We start from the raw sequence: 27,423 nt of genomic DNA on the forward strand, positions 1-27,423 counted from the left end.
ATTTGTTAATCCACGTTGGCCGTTTTCTTGAACATGCCATAAACGCTCTGCTGGCTTTTGGGAGCCACCTTGAGGTTCGAGAATCGCGTCTCGGGCAGTCTTTTTCCAGCTTTAATACTTTCTAGTACCCTGCATGGCCAAATGATTAGATGAATTCGCGAACAGGGGATGCCGGCAGTTCCGTACCATTCTACACCGACATATTTAACTCCACAATCACCCATCATTCGTATCTCCTTCTCTAACTTCCCGCCAGCCAAACCACCTCCAGCTCCACTTCCTACATGTGAAGGTTTGCCCAAGATAACGTGTGTGACCTGGCGTCTGCCCAGATGCATAGACATTCGTGCTCCATTCTCTGCCAGCAAGTGCTTGAGCTTGTGGTCCGAGACCATTGGATATGTACTCCCGTTTATGTATATGACCAGCTCATCAAAGATGCCTCTAGACTTTCGGGCTAGATCCTCCTCTTCCACTTTCGTTTCATCTTCGAGTCTCCGCATCTCCATCAATCGCTCTTCGGCGCTCATTGGCACTAAACGGGAGGGACAAGCATCAGTAAAGTATATTTGGCAACAACAGACAGGGAATCTAGAAGGGACAACGAAACATACAGCCTGGTTTCCCCACCAACATCTCACTGACACTTTGTCTTGCTCTTGTCTTGACCCCTTTTGGAATCAGGGCTTTCGCTTTCTCATCCCAGTCTTCAGATCCTGCACCAAATTTATCGGAAATCCTTTTGCCACCTGTATTTCCAGACTTGAACTGATGGCCTAACTTCATTGCGCGAGATTCTCTCCATCCTGTCGAGCCACCCAACTTATCCTCTGCTCGTTGATGGCCTGTAGCTGATGAATTCCAAGCATCGAAATGGGCGCCAAATACGGGTTTTGCTGCCGGAAGTATTTGTGGTTTTGGGTGTGCCATGCTTGATTTCTCGTAAAGGATTGTAGATCCGTTTAGGCTTGCCTGTCTGTACTCTTTCTGTAAAGTTTGCGAGGATGATCCGAGGATCAAAAGAATCTATCCGGACAAAGAAATGGCAATAGTGTACTCATCGCCGTATTGAATTTCTGAGCTCCTACGGTTAATCGATGTTAGTTCATGATTCGTATATTTATGCCGTACAATTGTATGCAATCCATATATATTCATCGTCGTTATTTATTATTGTTATTGTTATCATTCTTTTGACCTGCGAGGGGTAAAGGAAAACGTAAGCAAGCGAATGGTTGGTACAGTTACAGAAGGCGCGCCCGAAACACCAAGTCACGTGAAACTAGCTCAATGATATTCGATGGCTGTTGACAAGCCATTAAATCTTAATTCTTCATTCCTAAAAAGTTGTAGGAATAAATCATGTCGATACTGAATCCTGCCCTCATCCAACAGCCATCTTCCTACAAACAGTTCGTCATTTCAAAAGAGCCATGTATCACCAAAGTTCACACAAGAAACTCTTATCTCTCCGACATATGCATCTCCATTCGAGAACCACAGTAACTTCGAAGTTTCGAACGGGTACGGGATGATTGATGGGTGATCACATCATTCATGTTTTGGAAAATTCAGAGGAAAATGAATAAAAATAATTAAATGATGTGTTGTGGTGTTCACCAAAATTCAAAGGTTGGGTTGAGCAAGAATCAGTCATACATACCCTGCCTGGGAAGAAACATCCCCGACCATGCATTTCAATCCGATGATTCCTTTCAAGTTTCAATATCATCCGATGCCCTTCTCCAATTCTCCCCTTCCCATCCTGAAATCTTTTGGTTGAGCAAGCAAAGTTAAGAGAATCTGCCGGACACTTCTCTGAATGAGTTTCCAACATGTCAAGGCTACTGAATCAAGTTCAATTTAAAATCTTCTTCATTTGTTGATCTTTGTTTTGCCACTCCTTTCCCCTCTTCCAAGTCTTTTCATTAACTCATCTCTTAGTTACATGAAGAAGGGAGGGGGAAAAGCTAATGAGAGGCATAGCATAGGATATGCAAGCAGCAAGTACCCGTTCGCCTCGCCTCGCCTCGCCTCGCAGAACCAGCCGGCTTGATGCACGATCGTTACAGTACAGTACCTACTGTACTCTCCATGTAATATGAACCTGCAACTATGTCGTGCGTCTTTTATTCACCTCATTCTTTGCGTAACTATCCTCAGATGAATGGCTGGTGCGTCTTGGAGAAAAAGGCCAGAATACGAAAAGTATCCAATCGTGCATCTTCCAGTTCTGCAAGTTCCTATTTCCATTAAACGCAATCAAGTGAGTGGCGTGCGTAGTTGCTACCTCACATGCCTTTCCTATCCTGCGTGCCGCGTCTGCTCATTACTTACATACATCCTTTGTGCTTCCATCTTGAATTTAACAGCCGTTTTCCGGTCATTAGCAAACATCATCTTACCTAGTACCTACCTCTATCGACGACACCCTGTTAACTCCTCTACCGGTTCATAGTGTAATCATATTCTGGATGAGCCGCTATTGGGGTTGTACCGGCCACCAAGTTCATTTAAAAAATCATGCGCGAGCAATATACATCAATCCTAGATTTGCATCTTTTGGGACACGAGGGTAGTACCAAATTGGGGGTTGAGTCCGAGAGGTCGAAGTTTGAAAATCTTTCCAACCATGTGAGGGTCACGAGAACACTTAGGGATTGACATGGCGAGTCTGGACTGATGTATGTATGCTGCGGGTGGTTTGAAGTTTTAGGGACATGACATGGGAACGGATACTCCCGTTTTCGCGGGCATATTGTAATATCCATAGTAAGATGCAAGTACCAATCCATCCAACGTCCTTCCCATGTGAAGTTCTTGGTACTTACATACGGGGTACCTAGGAAATGTTTTTGTTGGGGTTATACCAGGGAGGGTAAGCACACACTGGTTTTTGGGGAATTACGAAATATTGATACCTCATTGAGGTTATATCTGATTTTAATTGTTTTGTTTGACTGTGTGTCAGCAGCGTTGAGGTTTGTGTTTCTTTATTTGCAACTGATTCTCGGGTTTCAAATGTATTTTCTTAACTTCCTCTCTTGGTTTTAGCTCTTGGTCATGGCCCCATGGATTCAATTCATGGGTATCGGAGAAGCTGACAGGATAATTAAGCGTGGTGCTTCGATATCCTTTCCAGTTACCGTAAGATGTTGTGTTGTTATTGTTGTCGTACTAAAGTAGTGAGATGAGAAATTAGTTCTTCCAAGTCACCATATCATTGTCGGGATAAAAAAGAGCTCATTAGTTTACTCCAAATTCATAATCATCAATTGGATCCCCAGGTATCCATCAGTCATTGATAACGATAGTATATTTGGAAAAGTCGCCTTTCCAAGGTTCGTTGTCGCTAGAGCCAGAACCCCTCATTCGCCTCTCGATTGTCAACCATAAAATGGCGGTGTAGAAGACGCTAAGAGACGCCATCCACCTCATTCTGATCGTCCAAACCCATAGCTTGAACAGAAGAAAAGGAATAAAAAAATAAACGGCCTTTTTCTCCGTCCCCGGCCAACGTTAGTATTTTAAGATTTATTAATTCTCTTCATACAGTCTCTACTAGACTCAAATCATTTATTTTTAGTTGTTAGTTGCTGTAGCATAGCCTATTCGGATGTTTAGATAATGAATGAGTGTAGAATTTTGTTATAGTTGTCAATATATGAAGTCATCTCAAAAACATATCCTTTAAATATCACTAAATACATTGTACCTTGATGTAGAAAGTCCCTTTTCTCCCCGGTAGTAATTCTGGCGTCTAGAGTTCATGCTTTATCCTATAATTCTCATTCTCGCCAAGAAATTATACGCAGCAGCGTAGTTCGTGGCCCCACCAGCACTGTAGTCCGTTCAGCAAACTTGAACCCCGCCACTAGTCCAGCACCATCCGCATCATCTCGCATGTATTTCTTTTCCTTCATCGTAAGCCTCCACAGCTTTCCTGCAAATCTTAGCTCAAATCATCCTTCATTTGAATTAGCTACTGGAAGCTTTTCCTCCATAAAAATAAAAACATAGCAAAAACGGAGAATTACAACTTTTCCACCGTTCTCCTACACAGCATCTCCCGATACATCCATAAAAGCCACCATCGAAATCCACTCAGTCACCACAACCTCTACAATCCAATAACCACCCTCCATAAGGCTAGCCCAAACTCACCTTCTGCACACGCGGAAAACGGTCCGTCTTACACCAAGCTCCTGAATCCCTGCGCAAGACTTTCGCATCCCTGCTCTTGGCACACGCCTCTCCAATCAACTCCGCACAACTGTATGTAACGACAAACGCACAACATCTCGAACCGCAAGCAAAGCAAGCCATGGTGCCATGGTTACGAAAAAGGCGAAGCGAGAATTTCCTAAAACGTGTCACCGAGTAGGAATGATGCTTTTTTAGTCTTAGTGCAATATTTGTCATGTTGTGTCTGCTGTGAATGATAACATTTTTGCTCTATTTTCTAGTTTTTTTTTCTTTCGGTTTTTTTTTGGGGACCGGGGAAAAGATGACTAGGGGAAAGCGAGGTCATGAATTGACGTGGTTGATGTTGATTGGGGTAACGTTGTTCAAAAGCTTCCTCGATCGCTTTTGGGAAATGTCCTTACCTGTCTATGATGAAGAGCCTGGATGCCATAATTATATATGATCGACATTCTTTTTTGAGGGGTTTTTTTGTACTTGAATACAGCAGGGCAAGACAAGGTAAGGTGAGCCGTGAGCTCGTTGATAGGATGGGATGAGGCTTGGAGTGAAATGTTGCGATGAAAAGAATAGAAAGGTACATTTTGAATACAGAGTTCTATTCAGATGATTTCTAAATTGATAGTTCAAAATTACAGTGTATAAACTTCTGCACAGAATAATAAGTATATCATACACATAAGCAGAAGCTTAAACTCAATTCAACATATTCTCATATTCTCCCTCACCTCACCCAAAACATCCCAGCCCAGCCATCTATCGTCCCCTTCAAGAAGCCAGCCCTTCCCTTCCCTAACAAACTCCACTCCGTACATGCTGCTCGCAGCCGCTGCGCATGCATATTGCATACATACCTACTGCAAGTGTTTCTTCCACATCCGTATTCCCTTTTTATTTCCTGTCATTCGATCTATTCACTCAAATCACACCCATTGTATCGTATCAAGTCATCAAATGAATTAGATTGAATTGAAGTCGAACCACAAAGTACACTCCCAGTTTTATTTCAAAAGGCTGTACTCCGTACACTCACCATCAAAATACGTACCTACCTACCGTCCCGACATCAGTCAGACCCTGCAGATGCGGGCGTTTTTAGTCTTTGCGTACAGAGTCCTAAGAATCCAAACTAAGTCCTCATTTTTGCAACTCCTGATCCCCATATCATCATCCTTATTCATCACCAAGCTCTAGTTCTAGTTCTAGCTCTAGCTTTAGCACATCTAGAAGCAACCCCTCTCTTCCCAAGATGAATCATCCAAAATACGTGGGTCACGTCCTACCAATGAATTAATCAAGGAACCAGGGTTTGGGAGGTGCGATACAGTGGATTTACCAAGAGTAGTTGGAGCGGTGAGTATTGAGGAGGAGAGAAGTTGTTAAAATCACTTGTAACTTGTAAGACAACGTGACTCGTGGGGTTGTAGGTGCGAGTGTGCGAAGTGAGTATGAGAGTTTGCTATACGGAATATCCGGAGTATGCGATGCTAGATATGCTATTCAGAGAATCTAATTATATATCTCGTTGAGAATCCAGGCCTCAGAACTCAAAACTTAGGATCTATGACCCATAAATCAGGATCCAGATTTCAAGACGTGGGATTTAGAATTCTAGATTTGTTTAAAAAAATATAAACATAAAATAAAAATATAAAAGAAGAAATAATTTCTTATACAATCAAGATCTGAAGTTATTATTCAAAAATATAAAATATTAAATAATAATTTTAATAAATAATCAGATTTTTTATTTATCTTTTAATTGAAATTATATATAATAGATTTTAAAATATTTTTAATTTAAAAATATAATGTATTAAATCCATTAAAATAAAATAAAATCTATCTCAATAATTTATCAAAATATTGTATAATTTTATAAAATTTATTATTTTTATTTTACTTTTTATAAAATTATTTATATTATATAGTTATTAATATATTGAAAATTGAATAAAAATTTATAAAAGAAATATTAAATTGAAAATTTTTACTTTTCAAATAAATTATAAAAAAAATAAAAACTTTAATATAAAATAGTTTAATTATATAAAAATAATAAAAAGATTATAAAAAAGAATATAATATTATTTTATTAATTTTTATTTAATAATTAAGATTCTATTTTTTTATTTATAAATTATTATAAATTATCATAAATTATTATAAATTATTACTGTATTTACAAAAAGTTATATTATATAAAATGTTCTTTTATTATTTTTTATATCTTATTTTTAATAAAAAAATCAAGATTTAATTAAAATATATTAATTTAAATATCAATCTCTTTTAGTCTATATATATATTTTAATTTTATATAAAAGTATATTCATTTATTCATTTATAAGTACATATAACCCTATATTCAAATCCAAAACCAAGACCAAACCATCAAAATCCCAAGCACAAATCCAAAACTAACAAAATAATTCATTTTCAAAGACTCACAAAAACAAGGCCAAAAAAGAAATTAATCATATCATATCAAAGCATACCTACTCGTAGATAAACAAGGTAATCAAATGTACCAGCCAGTCCCCATCGACCACGATTATCGAAGACTCGCCGAGGCCATCATTATCTATTGATCACGAGTTTGCCTTGCTTGATATTATACGGAGTAGAAAGATGCTTATATTGGGATATGAAACAGATAGATAGATAGATCGATGGGTTGTAAAGTTAAGTAAATAAGTAAACAAGTAAATAGGAACACTTTCCAATATCCGGGATGCCGAGATCTCGGATTCGGATAGATGTACATTGTACGTACAGTATTGAGAAATATTTCATCATTTTTATGATGATGAGATAGATGGATTGATGTCTGTCTGTCTGTCGGTCGTCTTGGAAGTTGGGGTGTGAAATTTCAGATGGGGGTTAATGCTAATGCGAAGGGGATCTAGATTCTTAGCTTACACCTGCTTGCCTGCCTACCTGCCTGCTTGCCACCCTGGCCTGCATGTCGGTACATGGGTTCTTAGTTGTAAGCAAGCAAGCAGGCAAAACAGAGGGTAAAATCTGGATAAGATGTACAGCGTAATGCAATCTGCATTTCTATCCTATACCAATGTATGATTCTGTTTGAAACATGCATCTTTTCATTTCCCATGTCCCGATTTTCGGATTCGTTTCGGGTTGGTTTGTTGAAGAAAAGGGAAGAGAAGAGAAGAGAGGGTAGGTAGGTAGCTTGCTAGCTTCTGCTTCTATGCGGTAGGTAAATCATCCTGTACCTACCTACCTATCTAGGTACCTAGCTAGAGCTTTCTTTCATTTTTACCCATTCATCTCCTGCAGATTCTCAGATTCATCAATTCGTGCAACCAAGCCAGCGTGAAATTATTCGCACGGAAGCAGTAGTAGAAGGGCAGTTGGTCTCTCTCTCCCTCTTGCATCGGAACCCTGCGTCCTTCATGCTTGTGCTAAAGGCCTGTCATTGTAGCATATGTAGATAGACTAACTAGTAAGGATGGCCCAGGGCAGAGCAGACAAGCATTCTCTAATGATGATGGATGGCAGAGACCACACGAAATAATTTTCTCACAACATTCATCCACCTCCGACCGTTTTAATTCGGCCATGACTTCCGGCTCAGTAGATAACACTCCATATCTGTCAAGCTTGAAACCTTGCTGAGCCTTGGAAGATGACAATACATCCAAGACTTCCCAGTGCATCCTTTTCTCTCACATTGCCCACTTTGGTTCAAGTTGTGTTACATTAACGTATGGGGAAACCGGATGTCCTCCCCATCCTAGTTTGTACAGTTAATAAAGAGTAATATCGCCGTCAATTTAAAAGTGGCCTATCGGCGGCGTTGAAGAATACTTCATTGTAGTCGCTGTGAGTTTATGAATTGAGTGAATGGTCCGAAAAGTCTGCATCTCTCGGTATTTGATGAAGGGATCATAAACCGGGTATACAGATAGAGTAACTTACGGCAAGTTTTTACGATTTCTTGACTTTTGGTTCTCGATGGATGGAGTGAGACCTTCCTTTCCTCAACAACTTGATACAGTATGTATCTACTTAGATATTCCTTCGGGATGGGAAAATAACTGGTGGTAGTAAAGTGGCGGGTAAAAGAGCCGAAGGCGCGATACGTGGACGTTGCAAAGTGGCAGAAGAAAGTCACAATCGGAGCTGCTTTAAGGGATATAATTAGATAGGACAATAACTTTTACTGGCTGAATAGAAACATCCCCTTCAAAATAGTCTTACAATACCCTAATATCCTCAATGGCTGGGAGAATCAAACATTTCCCTTGGATAATATCAATATCCTTTCAAGGAGATTTGTATAGTGTGTAGATTATTGAATTATATTCAATGGTTTGTTTCATGTGACTAGCAGTACGTACGTACACTTTAGTTAGTACTAACAATATCTATGAATGAGACTATCAATAATCAATTGAACCTCACTTCATCCACCTCACCTAACCTCACTAGCATTAGACCTAACTCCTCTTTCCCCTTTTCAGACTTCATCTAGTCAGTCTATCCTAAACCCTAAGATAGCCGCCCCACCACCATCTATCTACTATCTACTATCTAGTATCTACCCTAAAAACCTAGAGGGAAAAAAAAGAACCATGAGGCTTGAGCGAGCCACCCTAAGCAAGCAAACCACCACACGGCGCACGTATTGAAAAATTGTCCGGAAGCCGAGGTATATGGAGTCTCCAAGAAGTTCTAAGTAATGACATCGAAGTTCTCCCGTACATACTTACATATTACATACGTACTTCCACTAAATTGATCGTTCCCTTGTTCTACATCTGTAGTCTCTCAAACTAATAGCGGATGAAAAAGATTCCATGGACATGAGTCGTGTTAGTCAGGAAATTATCTTACTTCTATTACGTCTATTACTTCAAAGAAATTGATGATTGATGTGAGTAGATTTTCCGCACTCCGTAGTGTAATGTGGTAGATACTATACCATACCATACCGTTCCGCCTAGTTGTCATTCTAGTACTGTCTAATATCTAGCACTGTACCACCACACTACACTTGACCCCCAACCAAATAAAGGCTCGCTCCGAGAAGACGACCTAAAACTTGTCAGCCCGTGGTGGATGATTCTCGGATGTTATCGTTGAGACTAGGGAGCTAGGAACTAGGAAGTAGGAGCTACGGGGATGAATAATCACGAAACTTAATAATTTTGCAAGATGTGATTGATATACGCATAACTTTTTTCCGTAGCTACGAAAGACGGAATATTATTCTCGGAGTTTGTATACTTTTATAAACGTGAACTCGACAGATTCATTGATACTCTACAGATATGATGTGATATGGTCAAGGACTGGATTGTGTAGGAGAATAGGGTAAGGTGTGGAAGGTTGAAAAAAAAAGTCCGAGGATTAACGGGTGACATGTAGAAAGTAGTGCTCTTGAGGCGTTTGAAGCTAGATATGCGATCGTGCTGGTGGCAGATCTGGCGAATGTTGTGGTAAGGAAAGTTTTAGGAGAGAACGGAAGATTCAGATATTAAGGGCGTAATGCAAAGAAGAACGGCGGTTGAAAATGGTTCAGCGGCTCGTGTATCTAATCGGTAGACACGGAGGTAGATAAATTAGTATGAGATGAGTGTTTATATGACGACGATGATGATGATAAAGTGTAATCTCATCTCATACAAGGTTATGGGTTAACAAACTTCATGTTATTTATTTGTTAATGCCACGCCATGCCATGCCATGTCATGTTATGCCGGTAATGTCATTGATATCCCGTCGGTGCATGTCATGATGTGTGGTCCTCGATGGGGATGATGTGGTGCACTGTCATTGCGTTCATTCCACCAGATATTTTGATCATCATCAAGCTCATAGCTCAAGCTCAAGCTCAAGCTGCTGCTTCTAGGATTGACCGTAGTAAATAAAAAGGGACGGGATCAAAAGGAGAAACGATATGCAAAAGCAGGAGATCCCGTCTTGCAGGCGGAACAAGCTTAAAGACTGCATCGCAGTAACCTACCCAACCTATCTCACAGCGATCAAGCTTGAAAGAACAAGCCCGTCCGCCGCACAGGACAGAAGTCGGACAATTTGAATGAGCATGAAGGCGTAATGTGGCATGAGCATAAAAAATAGCCCGATAAGATTCTTTTTCCCTTTATACCCTACTATTACTTTCCTTCCCTTTCCTTCCCGCAAATAATGTACCAGGACGCAGAATCTGTGCAGAAGAGGGCACGGTGCTTTCGTCCTGTGTAAAGGGTTAAAAAGTCTGGAGTGCATTTCGGTGGTCCCCAATAATGGAATGGTTGCCATGCTCAGCCCAATTTTAACTTTTTGGGCGCAGCAACAAGATGTAAATAAAGTAGTGTGTGGTGTAGAGTGTAATGAAGTGTGTGATTATTGGTCAATGATGGTTTGAAAGGCAATCAAATAAGCAGGATCTCATTCTAGGTACAGTAAGAATACGCTTACGCCGCCGCCAGGAGGGAAAACGTCGCAGCAGGTAATGCGATGCGGGCTTGATCGGTAAAGCAAGGTTCAAATGCAAAGAAGAATGCTTGGAGTGAGCTTGGATGGCTGTTGAAGAAGGTTTTTGATCGATCCCCTGGTAAGTTGGGATGGGATGGATGGGATACGATATGATTGATATGTGAGATCCATTTGTCAAGCAAGATCATCCATCATATTCCGGATGTAGGAATAGACGAGAGGGGAAAAGGAAAGGGCTCGCCAGTCGCCACTTCCCATGTATCTACTGCTACCCATGTACCGATGGATTGATTCAATTATGAACAATCAGAATGATTGCCCCACAAGTAAATACTCGCATCAGATCATCATTACCTTTCATCGTCATCATCATCATCGCCGCTGTCCCGCGTTTACCTTGTCGTTAGTTGGATCAAACTCAAAGCGGCTTATCAATCATTGTCCTGGCCACTTTTTATGAAAGGCCAAGGTTTCATTTAGCTAGTTTCATTGAATGACTACCTACGAAGCATCAAGAAGAGATCAACCAGAAGATCTAAGGCTGTTATCTAGATAGCTATACATACGAGATGAGATATCTTTAACGCAGCCTTTACTTCACACACCCGATAATCTCATTGCCTCTTGTGCAATTCATTAATACACTATCTTGATACTGTTATTGATTCGTGTCGGATCCGGAAGAATTCAAAATAGTTTACACGTTCATTAGGAAAATAAACTTGAACACCAAGCCAAACCCCCTTCATCGGATATGTATAGAGGTAAAACAATAAGAACAACACCAACCACACCACACCACACACCATCTCCTAAATATTAAACAATCGGAAGGGAAGGTAAAAATAACTCTTCCCTCGTCTCCTCTCGTCCTTCTTGTGCTCCCTCACATTCATCCATCCATCCATCCAGTCAATTGATAACCATATGATATTTTCGAATCGGAACGGTTTGCTATCAATATCATCCAATCATTTACTTGATCGTCAGCGACCACATACTCCGTATTAACAAGACCCCCTAGCTCAATTCATTTTCTCCATTTTTCTGTATTTTTTTTTCATTGAGAACCAGTCCTTGGAATCCTTGTACCTAGTAAGGTTATCCATTGTTTTTTTTTTTGTTTCGAGCGGCCAGAACTCACTCGGCCACGGTCACAGTCACGGCCACTCTGCGACTCTGCCACTTTTGATAGATGGATTGGCCCCATACTGCCACCTCGCATCTTTCCTTCGGTCACTGTGTTTATCATATTTTATCTTTTTTATCCCAACTCCGGATTGGAGTTAGTCCTCGGTGGGTAAAGGTCGAGAGGGTTAGAGGAGGAAGAGAGGGAGAGGTAGGGATTAAGAGGGATCACGTTCACATTTTCGACATACATACCCCACGATACAAGTAGAATACAACCAACTCAGCAAAATATAGTGAAAAGTACAACAACGCAAAGCACCACGAGTAACCACGATTATGTATTGAAGAAAAGTGACGATTATACGGAGTACTGTAGTGTAGTGTGTTGGTATCTGTATCATGTATCATGTATATATGATTGATTCTTCAACCAAATCACACCCGTATAATGAATGTAACTTGAGAGATTTGAATTATATTATCTAGATATCGATTGTATCATCTGCTGGTATTGTCCGTCAGTAGTCACTCACTCGTCCCTTTCTCCACTCACCTACTCTTTTTGCCTTCTAATCCGGGTCGGACCAATCCTCGCACTATTTTGATTTAGAGTAACAATCGTGCTGTTCAACTGCCCCCGGTCCCCTGTGCAAGGTTCAAGATTTGGCGCGGCCTGCTAGGGACTAGGGATGGGAAAAGCTTTGGTCTTTTGCATTTTTACTACCCAACTAAGAAATGCTATGCTAGTAATAACTGTACGCTAACATGCGAAACACAAGAGAGATATTATTATTTCCCTTTCACCATCCTCTGCTGCTTTCTCCCCTCACCAAAATATCCTAGTTAACCTTCACTCAGGGATTAAAAAACCAGGCGATAACTACGGACCTTACGTTGCCAGCTTTCATGATAACATCTAAAACTTTTATTTATTTTGATTTTCTTCTGGGCGGAAGGCTTAAACTAAAAGTGGAAAGAAATGTCACCTTGATATCGAAGTGAATTGGATGTGAAGTTATCATCTAGACAACAGATGAAGATATGCATTTCTATTGGTAAGTAAGAATGAGATGGTATATACAAATTGCTATTGCTGTAGACAAGAAGAATAAAACATTGAATGACTGGAGATTCAAATGAATATTTAAACATCATCCAAGAATCTATCTATCTGTTCAAGCTCTACACATCACATTAGGCGCTGCATTCTAAAGCTTCACTACTATCCGCTATCCCGTCACCATCTTTTAGACTTCACTCTAGCTTAGGTACAGAAGAAGTGCATTATTTAGTTCAAGATTTAGGCTTCACAAGTTCATACTCTGTACATTCACACCTTTATATTTTACATTTCACATTTCACCAAGCTTATTAGCTTAATTCCGGAAGTAAAGCTACGGCTCAAACATCCATTTTAGACGCACCCAGCCCAAAATCAAGTTTACACCAAACCGAAGGGCATAAAAAATACCGAGAGGGAGGAGGGAAGAGAGAAGAGAAAGAGCAGTGAATATCAGCAATAACCTTGAAGAGGACGAGAGAGGGAGAAGACATTGGAGAAAAGGGAAAATAGGGCCAGGAAGAGAAAAAAAAAAAAAAAAAAAAAAAAAAAAAAAAAGAGATCCACCCCTTCACTCCACAATCAAGAGGAAACAGAAACAAGACCAAAAGAAAGAGTCTATCAACAGCTTCTTTTGGAAATTCATCCACTATCAACCACTATTATCTTACAATCCACCAAGAATCGAAGACTCTTACGCCTCTTTTTTTCACACAACCCTTCATACACATTTCCACCCGGACGCTTCCACTCTTCCTTACCGTACTACACACCCAAATCATTACGACTACAAGGGCCAGCTAAACAAGGCGAAGAAGGGGAGAGAGACAACGGAGAAGAGGAACAACAAGAACAAGAACAAGAAGAACATTGTCCTGCTTTTGCTGTTTGATCTTTTTATCCTTTTGTCCTGTTCATCAACATCAGCATCAACAGCAACATCAGCATTTATTTATTTACACCTACCCTCCCACTACTACTGCTGCTAGTCCTCCTCTTTCATCATCAACAACTAGTTAGAACAACTACTCGATATTTCAAGTTTTGTCTAATTCATTATTTATTTATTTATTTTTTATTTTATTATTTGATTATTTATTTTCACTCTATTTTACTCTTAGCCGTACTCCGTACCTCACTCTTATTACTTCATTCTGCCTCTACACTTCAGACTTAACTCTACTCCACTCACCCACTTCAATTACTACCTCACTACCTCCAAAAACATTTCCACCCATACCTTGACCTTGACCACCTTGACCACCTTGACCACCTTGACACACCTTACCTCATCCATTCAATCTATTTTCTACGGCTACGGCTACTCTTACCAAACCCAGGTCCCATACACTCTCGTTAAAAGCTAATCCCGTTCGACCAATAACCCTTTAAACTTTCCATAAACCCACCTCCACCACTTACTCACACTCACACACACATCACCGCCCAACCTCCTCCCTCGTTTCTATTCTTCTCTCCCTCCGCGCCTTTTTTTTATTCTCCAATCCACTCTCTTATCCTCCCTTTCCCGACCTCCCCCATTTCTTAAACCTCGACGAGGTGCAGGGAAAAAAAAGAAAGAAAGAAAAAAAGAGGGAAAATCCTAGAAGGTTCAAACAAAAGGTATGTACCTCATTGTTCAATGCTCAATGTTCAATGCTTCCCGCAGTCCTTCCATCCACACTCCTCCAATTATACGACCATCATATAGATTTGCGCATCGTTTCTTATTGCAATTGCTGCAGCGCTGACTGGTGTACCTGCATTAGAGCTGGCAGATATCCTCAATTCTTTTTTTGACCGACTCAAAAACCTATCCACAAGTACACATCACGCCTCTGTCAAACTAAACTCCACCGCACTTTTGCATCTTCCCTATCAGCGTCAACGAATATTTCACGACCTTCACGACTTTTACGTTCGCATCCCTCGAATCGAAGCACGGATCAGATTCCTTCCAAAGAAGCGACAAGCACAAGCATACATACCTGCAGGTTCGCGTAACTGCCAACGATCCTGTCGTGGAGCTTCAGTCGCACCTCAATTGGATTAACAAAGCTTCAAGTCCTTTTTGTAACGACTTCTACGAGCCAAACGTCTTCTTTTTCGAGTCATTTTTTTGAGGTTTTACAAGATCGTTTTGCTTCTGCGTCTTTGGCATATGCATCTTATTTCACGAAAGATAAACGATCCATTACATTTGCGCTCGTTGTAAAAAAGCAGTGATTATTTTGTTTCTTCACGTCGACGATAGTCTCTGCCATTATACCCCCAAGCCTCATTTGTTCCTGCTTGGTTCTAGCGACCTTTAACTTGCTTTACAAAAGTTCCGTCATATCCCTAAAGTCATATCTATCATCTACCCACACACACGAATAGACCACAAGTTTAACTCTTGTTGTCTGAACGTAAAACCATACCTTTCTTCTCGGAAGACCCTTTATTGAGTCTGCCAGATCATTGTCCGCTCAGGACTTGATCATTCCAACCGAAAAACTGGATCTTCCGTCGATATCGCAAGTGCAAACCCGGGGGCCTAACGAGATACCATATTACAACCATCACGCCGTGCAGCGACCACTGTATGTGAATGAAAGGTTGCCCGCTTTGCCTTTGCCACCGCCGCAACAGGCATATTCCTCTGGTACTTCGTCTCCCCGGGTTGGTTCACTCAGCTCCCTTGGATCTTCTTCAATCCTGAACGGAAGTTCCCATTCATCCTATACTACAGCGAGTTCCTCGAACGGTCCCAAGACCCCTTCCCCTACTCCAGCTAGCAGTGGTTTACCTGTTTCCCTCCCCCAGGGATCCTACAGCACTCCACCGTCGAACCCCGCATACTCTTACAGCCAAGAGCCTTATCAAAACACCATGAACCACGGTCCTCAAGATATGTATTATCCTCCACACATGTCGGCTGGACAACCTCCGCCACCTCAGACTGCTACATCAGGTGCATTGAGTCAATATCCTCAACATCAGCCACCACTGCTTCAGCCTGGTCCTGCACATTACTCACCGGCGCAACAGGCTCCATATGGCCAATATTACGGCAATGGACTTCAATCTCCACAGTCAGCTCAAATTCCGGGGTCAATGGGTGGCCAAGGTAACGTTCTACCACTTCCAGCAATGACCACTCAACCTGGGATGCCAAGCCAAGGTTATGGTGGACCACAACAATTTGACCAAACGGGCCAAGTTGCTCCACCTGGAATGAAGCCCAGAGTGACAGCAACTCTTTGGGAAGATGAAGGCAGTTTGTGTTTCCAAGTAGAGGCAAAAGGCGTTTGTGTTGCTAGACGTGAAGGTAAGCGTGGCTCTTTCGATTTGCTAAATTATGCTAACAAGTAAGACAACCACATGATTAATGGCACAAAATTATTGAACGTTGCGGGTATGACTCGCGGAAGACGAGACGGCATTCTGAAAAGCGAGAAAATGAGACATGTTGTGAAGATTGGTCCTATGCATCTAAAGGGTGTTTGGTAAGAAATACTCGTTTATATCCATCGATGTGCACATCTGACCAAGTACCAGGATTCCTTTCGAGCGTGCGTTGGATTTTGCAAACAAGGAAAAAATCACGGAATTATTGTATCCATTATTTGTTCACAACATCGGTGCTCTTTTGTACCACCCAACGAATCAGACGCGAACGAACGCAGTCATGGCAGCCGCAGAGCGTCGAAAGAATGAGCAAAACCAAATGCGGAATCCTCAAGCACCTGGTTTGCCTTCATTACACCAACATCACCATCACTCAATGACTAACTCAATTGGCGCTCCTCTTCCAGGTCCTCAACACTCCCTCGCACCTCATCCAAATGTTGGTCGACCTGCTCTCGAAAGATCACACACGTTCCCTACGCCTCCCACGAGTGCGTCCAGCGTAATGGGTAGCATGGATAATTCTAATGGCAACTTCCAATGGCCTGGGCAATCTATGGGCAATGTGCAAGGTACCAATCCCCTGTCTATTGACACAGGATTAAGTAATGCTCGCTCAATGCCAACCACTCCAGCTACTACCCCTCCAGGAACGTCGGTCCAATCGATGCAACAGTATCAACAGACTCAACAACCTTATGACTCAAGACAGATGTATTCTCAAGCACCTCCGCCTCAAAACGCTTACGCACAAGCCCCGCCTCCTCAGCAAAGCATGCCTCAATACTCGCAACAGCCAAATTCATACATCAAGAACGAGATGGGACCACCATTAGCGAGAGCACCAGATGCTGAACCTCAACATCATGAACCCAAGGACTCGAATGGAATGATTCACCATCAAGGAAACGGTCAAGTTGAAGAAGAACATGATCAAGATCATGATGGTGGTGAATACACTCATGATAGCCAGGGCAATTACGACTCAAGTCGTCGGCCATACAATTATTCAAATGGTCCCGCTGTAGGATCAATAACAGGTGAACATACTCATTTGTCACCCGAGATGACTGGCTCACCAAATCATCCAGCTTCCGGTCGAGCGACTCCTAGAACCGCGTCAGCACCACAGTCATACTATGCTCAACAGCAAGGTGGCTACAGTACCCCTCCGCGAATCCAACCACCTTCGAGTAATTTGTACAATGTAGTGAGCCAAGAACGTGGAACAGCTAATGGAAGTACAGGTGGTGATGTGTACGCGCCACAATCAGATCTCGGATCTTCAATGTCTAATGGTTATGCTGGCCAGCAAAACATCATGAATGGAGCCCAAACGAATAACAAACGTGGCAGAGATGATGATGAGGATGGTCGACCATCAAGTAGAGGTCCAGGAATGGCTGATGCTGATGGTTTGAAGAGACGGAAAACAATTCGTGAGGGATCCGTTTCTGGTCCATCTTACAACCCAGGGCTAAACCGAGCTCAATCAACCATTACACAACGACGCCGGTAACTCGGATCGATGATTTTGGACGCATCTTTTTACACTTTCTTGCAGTGATCTGATTTTTCTAATCATGGTCAACTGTCTTTTTCATTCATTCTTGGCTCGCGCCATAAAAGCATTCTCGGCAATCATAAGCACACTCTTTGAAAGAAAATTTCCTTATTTTCACGATTGTCTTTGTATTCGCCGAACATAGATTTGGCAAATTATTCGACCCTGGAATGACGACGAGTTTATGACTGAAATTTTTAGATGACCCTTAATGCGGATCATCGAAACGGCCTAACGAATTTACGCTTTGCAAACATGGGAAAGGAAATAATCTGTTGAGAAATGATCCCAAAGATACACATGCAAGCGGGATTTTATTTTGTTTTTATTTTTTTTTATTTTTTACTTGGGGGTTTTCTTTTACACTCGAGAACAAAAAACGAAGCACGCCTATTAATGACACTCTAGGCGTCGACATGAAACATCTGGGATCTTGGGCTTCTTTTGTGTTTTTCATTCATGGGAAAGGCTTAAATGATTTGTTTTTGTTCAGATGAATGACCAAAATAATGAACGGGGCCACCTTTCTCTTCGATTTTTACAACACCGAGAAACCTATCTCAATGTTCTTTTTTATGATGTCGGGAAGGATGGATAGAGAAGGAAAACTGGATCACTGAACAGGAACCTAAGAGTTTTGTTTAATGTTTTTAGTTCTTCATTCCTTAACCGGCTTCTGGTTTCTTCGTTTTGGTTGAGCTCTTTTTTAAGGCTTGACTTATTTACACACAATTTTATGATGATTTATGACCTTTTCCTTTTTATTCTGTTAGTTGTTGCAGTTGTTGGTTTCTTGGTTTCTTGTGGAGATGAGGTGGTATGAGACTCTATCTATGATGGATGATTTTGATATAAATGAAAGGGATGGATGGAATGTGTTTGTGAAAGAGTTACGAAGCTTAAAATGTTTTGTAACCCATTTTGAAATACAATTCAATGGAATGGAAATGGGGAATGGAACAGGAATTGAACGTTGAATGACTTTATGATGAAGATAGGTGGATGGTTAGGATGATGGTATGGATGGATGGAGGAAAGGATGAAAGGATGGGTCGGGGGTAATATTGGAATATTTGACTGATCAAAGATACAAAAATTTAAAAGTTGATGAATTTCTTGTGGGTTTATGTCAATGTGATGTGACTGATGTGATTTGATTTGATGTGAATGATGCGATTGATGCTATATATAGGTAGAGCATCACTTCCCACACTATCTAAGATTGATGTCTGCTACAACTATTATACATCTATCATTTATTATATATTAAGTTTCTAAAAGAATCTTTATAAAAATAATGTCTTTTTGTAGATTAAAATAAAATATTTAACATCTTTTTGAATTTCAAATAAAATCACTCTAAACTTTCAAATATAATAATAATTTATAATCAGATTTTAAAAATTATATATTTTCTTTTTAACAATTTTTATATCTAAATATTACATAATTGTATCGATCTTATCCATCTACCACTGAAAGTCTCCTTCGTCGTTAATTACCGCAGGCATACATTCAGCATCACCATTATTTTCAGCTTCATAATTACTGCTATGGCTTCTCCTCCACTAACCCCATCAAATCTAGCTCCAGCTAGATCTGAATGGCGCTTTTTTCCAGTCACAGCACCAACAGAATGGATTGAAGATTATCGTCCTGGCAAATTTCATCCTGTTCATTTTGGAGATCAGTTCAAAGACAGACGGTACAGGATTCTTAGAAAGCTGGGATACGGAGCATACTCGACTGTATGGCTAGCAAGAGATGAACAGTATGATATTGCATTTTTTCCTTGCCTGATACCTTATTCCTTCCTAAGCTTTAGGAAGCATTATTTACTGCATCAGCTAATGGTTATATATGCATAATAGAATGAAATGTTATGTTGCTCTTAAAATCCTGGCAGCCCAATCCACAGACTCCGATAATGAACCATCTATACTCAAATATTTAGCCCAGCACACACTTTCACATCCAGGAAAATATCATATCATAGTCCTCAAAGATTCCTTCAAGCACAACGGTCCCAATGGAGAGCATACGTGTCTTGTATTCACAGCCATGGGTCCGAGTACAGCGACCGTAGTGGAACATCTTCCTGAAGAATTACTCAGCAAGATAGATCCAAAGATTTGGTATCCGATCTGGATGGCTAGATCTATACTTCAACAAGCTCTTCTAGGTATTGACTTTCTACATCAAATTGGTATTGTCCATGGCGATATACAACCCGGAAATCTTCTTTTCCTAGCTACAGATTTGGCATCTGTGGAAGAGACTCGTCTTTCACAAAAAGATGTCATGCCTGAGTCAATGGTATCTATCGAAAGACAGGATGGAAAGGTTGATCGTTGGGCTCCGAAGTATCTAGTTCTTAATCAGCCTTTAATGGAGTTTGTGAAACTAGATTCTAATTTCGTCATTAAAATCTCAGATATGGGTGGAGGTGTGTTGTACTCCCTATATGACGAATTTTTATTGAACTCTCGTTAACTAGTTGATTATAGCATTTTTTAAAGACAAACCACCAAAACATCTAGTCACACCAGTTAGTCTTCGCAGTCCCGAAACCATCCTCAAAGAAGTACCCACTACCAATCAAGACATGTGGAGTTTTGGGTGTCTCATCTTCGAATTTATAACCGGAAGACCACTATTCGTAGTCGATAACGCCGGCGATGAAAATGAAACCAATGATGATCATTTCCTACAATTATTCAGCACACTCGGACCTATCCCAATGGATATCCTATCGAAATGGAGCAGAGCAAATATTTACTTTAATTCTCATGGTGAAAATATTAAAAATTATATTGGGAATCTTCTAGAGGGATTTGATATGAGTTTACTTGAGGATCAACCTACGCTAGAAGAACTCTTTGAGCAGTATAAACCAGTGGGGATGGAGCGTGAGGAGTCGAGAGAGGTGATGCGTATATTGAGATGGATTTTGCAGTATGATGCTAGTAAACGACCTTTGTCGAGTGAGCTTTTGAGGGATCCTTGGTTCGTGAGAGTGGGTGGTGGGATATCTGATTTTGTTGTTTGAGAGGGGTAGTTGGTGTTTTTTGGGGAGGGGGAAGCAAATGGTATTACGGATCTAGTAATTAGATGTGATTGAGGAAGCTATGGTGCCGAGCTCGTGTATTGTGTTTATTAGCGTAGTATAGGGTATAGAGTGAAGAATTATATCCGAGTTTTTCTATCTATTCTACTATAGCTAGCTAGCCACAGAATAGTTTTTATTATGTTCGATCATTTCCAACCAATCAGAGAATGTGATAGCTTGGCAAAGAATTGAAAAATTGAAAAATTGAAAAATGTCTAGTACCCTACTTCTCGGCCATCCCCAATCTTGTGTTACGAGGTTTGCCGTCTAGATCACGTGGAAGTGCTCTAGGCTCTCGAGGTGGTTTATAACTAGGCGTCAAGCAGGGACTTAAAGTAATGACAATAATGCAATTCGTAACTAATAGTAGAGTATACTAAATGATTGATCTTAAGCACAAAGCTCTATAATAAGGAAACTCTTTCTAGTTATATAGACCTTTGTACTATGCATCCCACTGTTTTTTATCGTCCCATCAAGGTGGGAATATTTCCTACCATAATGGGATTCCTAGGCTTGATGGGAATCCTTGATCACGTGCTTTTGATCAGATTCGATGTCTATGCTTGCTTAGGGTGGGGAGACTATATAAGTCAATTGCCATATAGTTTTGTGTGTGAATCTACTTGCTTTTCCACGTGGTCCAAGCTCGTATGGACAGATCAGCTGTTACTTCGTAACATTTGATTCATTAATTGTTAAATAATTAATAAATAAAAATTATTATTTTTGATATAAAAGAGTGACCTATATTAAGGGTAGCCCAAAAGTAGGGTATTAGACTTATATTGACATCATTGCCCAAGACTAGAATCCCCTCTCGAGTCACAAACTCTCCATTACTTGCTGTGAACGTTTTTTCTAGTGCCTAAATTGCGACCGACTCCAAACCTTTACCATAAATCATACTACTAATAGCAAATGGAGAGTCGATCGCCAAGCTTGTGTAATGGATGTGGAATGATCAGCTACTTCTTATCACAAGGATATCGAAGCGGAGAAAATTCTTAACTTCTTAGATTTATTCTCTGTCTGAGTGACCCGGCCGGTATGCAGAGCACCCATTCCTGCAAAAATATGATTCCCATTGAAAACCTGAAATTTTAAACCACAAAAGAAAATCTCTAAAATAGTGTCCCTACTCAGGGCTCGCTTAGAACCTTCAAGACCAGATTTCACTTGCAACAAGATATCCAAAAAAAAAAAAAAAAAAAAAAAAAAAAAAATAGAAATATAATCCTACAACACCATTCAATTTGTCCTAGTTACCAGCTGCTGGTTTTCCAAAAGTAATAAGTCGAATTTAGGAACACAAACAATTGCAACCACCATTTGAATCCTCAAAGCATTCACAACCCAAAGGACATCCAGTCGGTAGCGCAGGAGCACTTGAAGATGTAGAAGAGTTCAATGGTTCTGCGCTACTACTTGACACGGGTATGAATGAAGACAATCGGGAAGTGGAAGCTGAAGGACTCGATGTAATCGTTGAAGAAAGTGGTTGGGAACTGCCAGATGATAAAGAACGACTAATTGAAGTATCTGGAGTTGGAATTACCTGTGTAGAAGATATTGGTTTACTTGTACCTAAGCTTTTACTGGCGCTGGTACCGGAAGAGCTGCGTCTAAATGTTGGGGTTGGAGTAACTTCGACGGAACAAGCTTGTCGTCCATGTAACCCAGCACTTCGTTTGCGGATTGCATTCCATGTGAAAGCAGATGTATAATCCCAGGAGTAGGTACGGCCAGAATTGTAATGGCTTTCATGCGCTGTAATGAGATTATTAATATTTTTCCATTCGGGAAGATATTTGCCTGCGTTCTTCATATTTGCTCAATCAGTGCCTACATCTTTAAGTTTCTTTGCATTGGCAATGTCAGGCACAATCCTATTTTTCTTTAAATTTGTGAGATATTTAGGTGGTGCGTTTATTTGTGCGAGGATTATGTTAATCGTGAAATCTTTGTATGTTGATGCGATGCCGTCCATACCGGGGAATGCGTATTTATAAGGTGCTATATTGTTCTGCTTGATAATTTCGTCATGGGCGTTTAATCTATGAGCGGATTATCAGCAAATTAGAGATAGATATGTACATTAGATGAATCACTTACAGTTTTCCATAAATTTTATTATTCGTTTTATCGATCAAATCAAACATATTATCCGCCTTCATCTGTAGCGAACAATAAACAACTTTCTCAAAATAACTCAACATAACGACTAGAGCACCTTTTGCCGAATATTGAGTATCGGTATCTCCACTAGGCTATTTCCAACCAGTATCACCACTAGTCGCTGGAATCAACCAGTCCGAGGTTAGGTACTCTTGGGGAAATTCTTTTCTAGCGTCAGGAAAGAATATGGATTTCAATCCATTAATATACCGGGACATGATGATAAAGTCGAGGTTATTATTACTTGTAAGTCTATCGAAGACGGGTTGTAATAGTTTTTTGCAGCCAGAGGGGAAGAAAAATTGAATTAATTTCGGAACAAGTGATCTTGCCAGCTCCAATTTGATATTTGAAAGTAGTATCGAAGAACTATTTTAGCCAAGCCTTCTCGTCCGGACGAAATTTTTGTCAATACTTATTCTTCACACACATCTCATTTTCTGGGACATATACTTGCAAGCATGATCAAGACTACCATGGTTGTTATTCTTATACACCTTTCCAGAATAGTCCGTAAAGCGGGAGCATTGAAGGTTGCTACATCTAACCTAGTAGTAGTAAAGACATAGCTGATGTTGGTAGCCCGATCATATCTGAATATGGACTTATAACTCGCCGCCAACTTTCCATTGTTATCAGAATTCATTATATCTTTAGTAATCGCGGGCCAAGCAGGTCGAGTAAGACTTTTAGTCATTATGCAGCCACCGAGACTAAGGATATCGGATGTTATCCCGCGCTTGTCGAGAGGAACTCTATCGGCTATCTTACATCTTCTTAAATCAAGATCGGTTGTGACGGGCTCAGGTGTAGTATATGATGGTACGTTTTTTCCTTGGGTAGGCCCTGGAATGCAGCCACCGATGCATGCGAAAGCAGTACAAACGGAAGTAACACTAAGCACCGGTGTGATTAGTTACTATTTAAAAAGAGAGATAAATGTGGTTTAAGTTGAATGAGCAGACGAAGAAGATGTATGAGATGGAAATTCCAGGTTTTAATATCTGAAAGTGTGACTTGTGCTCACCTTGTTGTGGTTGTAGTTCCTTGGACCGAGCAGCCAGTGACTCTTGATGAGCATGCTGCAGCACACTAAATAATCAAATACTTAGCATTTCCACATTGACTTACGAAATTTAGAGGGAAGATAAAGATTTTAACGAAGCAAGTAAGTACAAGCAGAAAACGTAATCATAAAATGATTTTGAGTTGGGTCAAAAGGGTAAGCTTATGAGACTGAGAACACTTACCGAGACACTAATTAGATGTTTCACTGACGCAACTAACTAAACAATCAGATGCAGTCTTGGTGACAGTACAACTTGATGAGGAGTATGATGAGGAGCGTGAGGATGAGTTTTTCTTAGTAGTAGTGATAGAATCCGTCGTCTTTGTGGCCGACGTTGTTTTCGTCCCCTTACTAGTTGGATCACCATATCCGGCGGTGGTCCATCGCTACTTGGAGGAGATGAACAATCACCAATAGATGCCCCAAAATTCTGATACATGGCAAGTGAATCTTAGGTAGCCCAGGCAAAGAAAACTGAACATGTGGTATTGGCGGTAAATTCCAGAAAACAGCACCACGCCCTCCTACAATAACAAGAGGTAGTAATGTTGTTGTGCTGTCTGATCTTGTGGTAGTAATCCAATCATTTCCTGTATAAGACTTGGTGCCCCAAAGTGTTAGAGCCCTAACTCCTGTTGGAGCAGAGGTAATTGTACCCGTGACAGTATCGCTGGTAATTGTGGGATTTGTGGTTATACCTCTAGTTCCAGAACTGCTGATTGAGGTTGTCCTGGATTTGGTTTCTGAAGTGCTACATCTGGAATCGCTAATTGTGGTCGTTAGAGGTTCTTTCTAAGCTGCTTGTACCTTTTCCAGTCGTTATTGATCGAGATATATTTGAAATTTTAGAGGTACCAGTCCCAGTAAAGGTTAATCTACTAGAGGATGAACTTATTCCACTCGATTCACTTGTGGTTTTGGACTTTGATGATGTTAAACTCACACTGGCAGTATTTTTGGAGACAGAAATTACTGTAGAGCTAGTATTATATTTTGATGATATACTGGTGGACAAAACGGTTGATTTAGGAGACTTTGTCGATGTTGATTTTGATAAATTTTAGGAGGTGCTATTGGCAGAGCTTGTTGGAAATCCAGAAAGATCACCTTCTATAGATGTGTCAGAACAAATTTTTCGAAACATCGATTCATGAACCTACTCCTAGACTGAGCGTATGCCAATAAAGGAAAAATAAGAACGTAGAAAAGCATGGTGGAACACTGAACATGAGATTTTATCTCATCTTGTGCAAGTCTTGTACGATCACTGTCGATACACTTTACTTTGACCTTTCCCCAAGATTTTCCACCATGACAATCGATGCTCCATATAGTATTTCCACTTTTAAAGCTTTTTTACATTGTTTCATGCGTAGTTAGAGCCGAGAAAACATTCAAGTGGCACGAAATCCGTGGGATCAGAAGGAAATGAAGGAGCGTGATACACAGCTTTACAGGTATACATAATTGACACTTTGATCTAGGAATCACTTGACTAAACCAAATCAAACTCAAAAAAATTGTCTTTAATCGACAGGGTCAGCATTGCTATCACCATACCCCTCGCCGTGGCCCATTTGTTGGAATATGGATTTATCTTCATGATTCCAAGCGACATCTAGCAATAGTCGTATCATAACCGTAGACTTCATTGGGCGAACTTAGCCTCGCACCGTGACGAGTGAGATAAGATAGAGCTGGGCCATGGTTTTTTAAATCAGTGTGCATTGAAATAATGGCAATGATAGAACGCTGTGCCTTGAAGATACGGAAAGGATGAAACAAACGGCTTCCACTGTCACGTAAGGTTATGACGGTACTGTGACAACCTCCGTCAATCACATAACCTGTGCCACTTCACTGTCAGAAATAATGACTCTGAGGAATCTGTATACATCAAAGGATTGCGAGAGATAGCTTTAAAGAAGATGTTTTTCACGGTTGGTATAAATTTGGTCCTCTAGAGTTGAGGATAACGTAAGGTTTCATGTTGTGCGACCTCAGACGACGGATGAAACTTTTAATGTCCTTTCCTATTTGGATCTAGCAACAATCTATTATTTATAAGTACGAAATAAGATAGCACAGCTTCATTACTGGAATTCTAGTCATTTTAAATATCAATTGCTAGTCCCTACAGCCTCGGACGGCCTTATGATATCATATCTGCTACACGTGGGATCTTAAATTCAGGTTAGCCCTGGTTGAGGTGTATTGACCTTTCATAGAAACATAGAAATCTAGGCGCATTAATGTGCTATATAGGCAATCGAAAGCAGCTTGCAAAAACATAACATCGATATTGCTTTGGCACTTCCAACACCTACCATATTTAATTCAAGAATTTTAAATAAGTACACACGAGTTCTTTATTCTTTCTCATACATCATACCTCAAGTTTATTGCTCTCTCTGTGGAGCTCTCATACATGAGGGCGGTACTTTGTAAGTTCCAAATTCAGTCCACTTCTGCTGTTATTACCGCTTTAGCATGAACTATCTGAGGAGCTAATATTTTTCCGAGAAGAGTTCCCCATGAGCTGTTACCGAGTTATTTGCTTCCATGTCTCTAGATGTTCAAGTGCACATCCGAATCAAACTCTGTAGAAAAGTCAGTTTATTTGGAAATTAAGCCTTAGCATACGTAATTCATACACCGCTTCGCTTTATTTTATGTCCATGTTCTCTATTTCAACCATATTTGCAATCCTTTTTTTAACCACACTTCACAGAGTCGATCAACCCACCGAATGGCTCACCAAATCTCTCATCCTAACAACTGCCCACATCACTTCCTCGACTTTTATGTGTGATGCATATTTCCCCGCAATTGTCCACCTGGTACGTTCTACTCCTTCCATCTGGGACCGACACCACCCCCAGAGTCCACCAGCCATATCCTTAAAATCCCCGCTAAATACCAGGTGAATTGACGAGCTTCGATATGATTTCAGTACCTACCTTAACTTCCAATTCCGACCTATCCAACTCATCATCTACCACTTCAGAATTACATTCTACAACTGGAGAGCCGACATCACAAGGACAAACCGTCACCGCATTTGCCGTTAAAACTCAAAAGTCCACACCATCTCCCATTCAAAATAGGGGGGGGGGGGGGGGGGGGGGGGGCGAATCTCTTTTTCTCCCTTCCCCAGATTTTTAGGGGAGACCCCCCCCCCTTTTTTCACCCCGCCCCGCAAATATTTTGTTCTAAAATCTCTGAAAAAAAAAAATCCCCCGGGAAAGGGAAAG

The 27,423-nt window shown here is 40.6% G+C and overlaps 13 protein-coding genes across 13 annotated transcripts in view; 6 read left to right on the forward strand and 7 right to left on the reverse strand.

Annotated features, from left to right (window-relative positions):
* Positions 1–5: 5 nt before the first annotated feature.
* Positions 6–930, reverse strand: SS1G_08150 (hypothetical protein; the record flags this gene model as incomplete). Its single annotated transcript, XM_001590360.1, has 2 exons — positions 6–535; positions 615–930. The coding sequence occupies 2 exons, from the start codon at positions 928–930 to the stop codon at positions 6–8; spliced, it is 846 nt and encodes a 281-aa protein (XP_001590410.1).
* A 112-nt stretch (positions 931–1,042) lies between these two features.
* SS1G_08151 (predicted protein) lies at positions 1,043–1,546 on the forward strand (the record flags this gene model as incomplete). Its single annotated transcript, XM_001590361.1, has 2 exons — positions 1,043–1,065; positions 1,414–1,546. 2 exons carry the CDS (start codon positions 1,043–1,045, stop codon positions 1,544–1,546), a joined length of 156 nt encoding a protein of 51 aa, XP_001590411.1.
* Positions 1,547–3,952: 2,406 nt separating this feature from the next.
* SS1G_08152 (predicted protein) lies at positions 3,953–4,326 on the reverse strand (the record flags this gene model as incomplete). The annotated part of the gene is made up of 2 exons (XM_001590362.1): positions 3,953–3,967; positions 4,165–4,326. The coding sequence occupies 2 exons, from the start codon at positions 4,324–4,326 to the stop codon at positions 3,953–3,955; spliced, it is 177 nt and encodes a 58-aa protein (XP_001590412.1).
* Positions 4,327–7,628: 3,302 nt separating this feature from the next.
* SS1G_08153 (predicted protein) lies at positions 7,629–7,883 on the reverse strand (the record flags this gene model as incomplete). Its single annotated transcript, XM_001590363.1, has 1 exon — positions 7,629–7,883. The coding sequence occupies one exon, from the start codon at positions 7,881–7,883 to the stop codon at positions 7,629–7,631; it is 255 nt and encodes an 84-aa protein (XP_001590413.1).
* Positions 7,884–10,377: 2,494 nt separating this feature from the next.
* SS1G_08154 (predicted protein) lies at positions 10,378–11,148 on the forward strand (the record flags this gene model as incomplete). Its single annotated transcript, XM_001590364.1, has 4 exons — positions 10,378–10,415; positions 10,630–10,681; positions 10,711–10,786; positions 11,012–11,148. The coding sequence occupies 4 exons, from the start codon at positions 10,378–10,380 to the stop codon at positions 11,146–11,148; spliced, it is 303 nt and encodes a 100-aa protein (XP_001590414.1).
* Positions 11,149–14,063: 2,915 nt separating this feature from the next.
* SS1G_08155 (predicted protein) lies at positions 14,064–14,156 on the reverse strand (the record flags this gene model as incomplete). Its single annotated transcript, XM_001590365.1, has 1 exon — positions 14,064–14,156. The coding sequence occupies one exon, from the start codon at positions 14,154–14,156 to the stop codon at positions 14,064–14,066; it is 93 nt and encodes a 30-aa protein (XP_001590415.1).
* A 1,574-nt stretch (positions 14,157–15,730) lies between these two features.
* On the forward strand, positions 15,731–17,768 carry SS1G_08156 (hypothetical protein; the record flags this gene model as incomplete). The annotated part of the gene is made up of 3 exons (XM_001590366.1): positions 15,731–16,169; positions 16,215–16,347; positions 16,400–17,768. The coding sequence occupies 3 exons, from the start codon at positions 15,731–15,733 to the stop codon at positions 17,766–17,768; spliced, it is 1,941 nt and encodes a 646-aa protein (XP_001590416.1).
* A 2,106-nt stretch (positions 17,769–19,874) lies between these two features.
* On the forward strand, positions 19,875–20,862 carry SS1G_08157 (hypothetical protein; the record flags this gene model as incomplete). Its single annotated transcript, XM_001590367.1, has 2 exons — positions 19,875–20,259; positions 20,321–20,862. 2 exons carry the CDS (start codon positions 19,875–19,877, stop codon positions 20,860–20,862), a joined length of 927 nt encoding a protein of 308 aa, XP_001590417.1.
* A 1,894-nt stretch (positions 20,863–22,756) lies between these two features.
* Positions 22,757–23,099, reverse strand: SS1G_08158 (predicted protein; the record flags this gene model as incomplete). The annotated part of the gene is made up of 2 exons (XM_001590368.1): positions 22,757–22,979; positions 23,038–23,099. 2 exons carry the CDS (start codon positions 23,097–23,099, stop codon positions 22,757–22,759), a joined length of 285 nt encoding a protein of 94 aa, XP_001590418.1.
* Positions 23,100–23,919: 820 nt separating this feature from the next.
* On the forward strand, positions 23,920–24,586 carry SS1G_08159 (predicted protein; the record flags this gene model as incomplete). The annotated part of the gene is made up of 3 exons (XM_001590369.1): positions 23,920–23,922; positions 24,241–24,268; positions 24,399–24,586. 3 exons carry the CDS (start codon positions 23,920–23,922, stop codon positions 24,584–24,586), a joined length of 219 nt encoding a protein of 72 aa, XP_001590419.1.
* Positions 24,587–25,229: 643 nt separating this feature from the next.
* Positions 25,230–25,381, reverse strand: SS1G_08160 (predicted protein; the record flags this gene model as incomplete). The annotated part of the gene is made up of 2 exons (XM_001590370.1): positions 25,230–25,279; positions 25,330–25,381. 2 exons carry the CDS (start codon positions 25,379–25,381, stop codon positions 25,230–25,232), a joined length of 102 nt encoding a protein of 33 aa, XP_001590420.1.
* Positions 25,382–26,568: 1,187 nt separating this feature from the next.
* On the reverse strand, positions 26,569–27,029 carry SS1G_08161 (predicted protein; the record flags this gene model as incomplete). The annotated part of the gene is made up of 2 exons (XM_001590371.1): positions 26,569–26,640; positions 26,928–27,029. 2 exons carry the CDS (start codon positions 27,027–27,029, stop codon positions 26,569–26,571), a joined length of 174 nt encoding a protein of 57 aa, XP_001590421.1.
* An 83-nt stretch (positions 27,030–27,112) lies between these two features.
* SS1G_08162 (predicted protein) overlaps positions 27,113–27,423 on the forward strand; it is a gene marked incomplete at both ends in the record, with an annotated part of 922 nt that continues 611 nt past the window's right edge. The window contains one exon of the mRNA XM_001590372.1: positions 27,113–27,249. Coding sequence (XP_001590422.1) covers positions 27,113–27,249 — 137 coding nt within the window. The remainder of the gene's footprint in view (positions 27,250–27,423) is intronic.

Source organism: Sclerotinia sclerotiorum, genomic scaffold, assembly GCF_000146945.2.
Source record: "Sclerotinia sclerotiorum 1980 UF-70 scaffold_11 genomic scaffold, whole genome shotgun sequence".
NCBI lineage: Eukaryota > Fungi > Ascomycota > Leotiomycetes > Helotiales > Sclerotiniaceae > Sclerotinia > Sclerotinia sclerotiorum.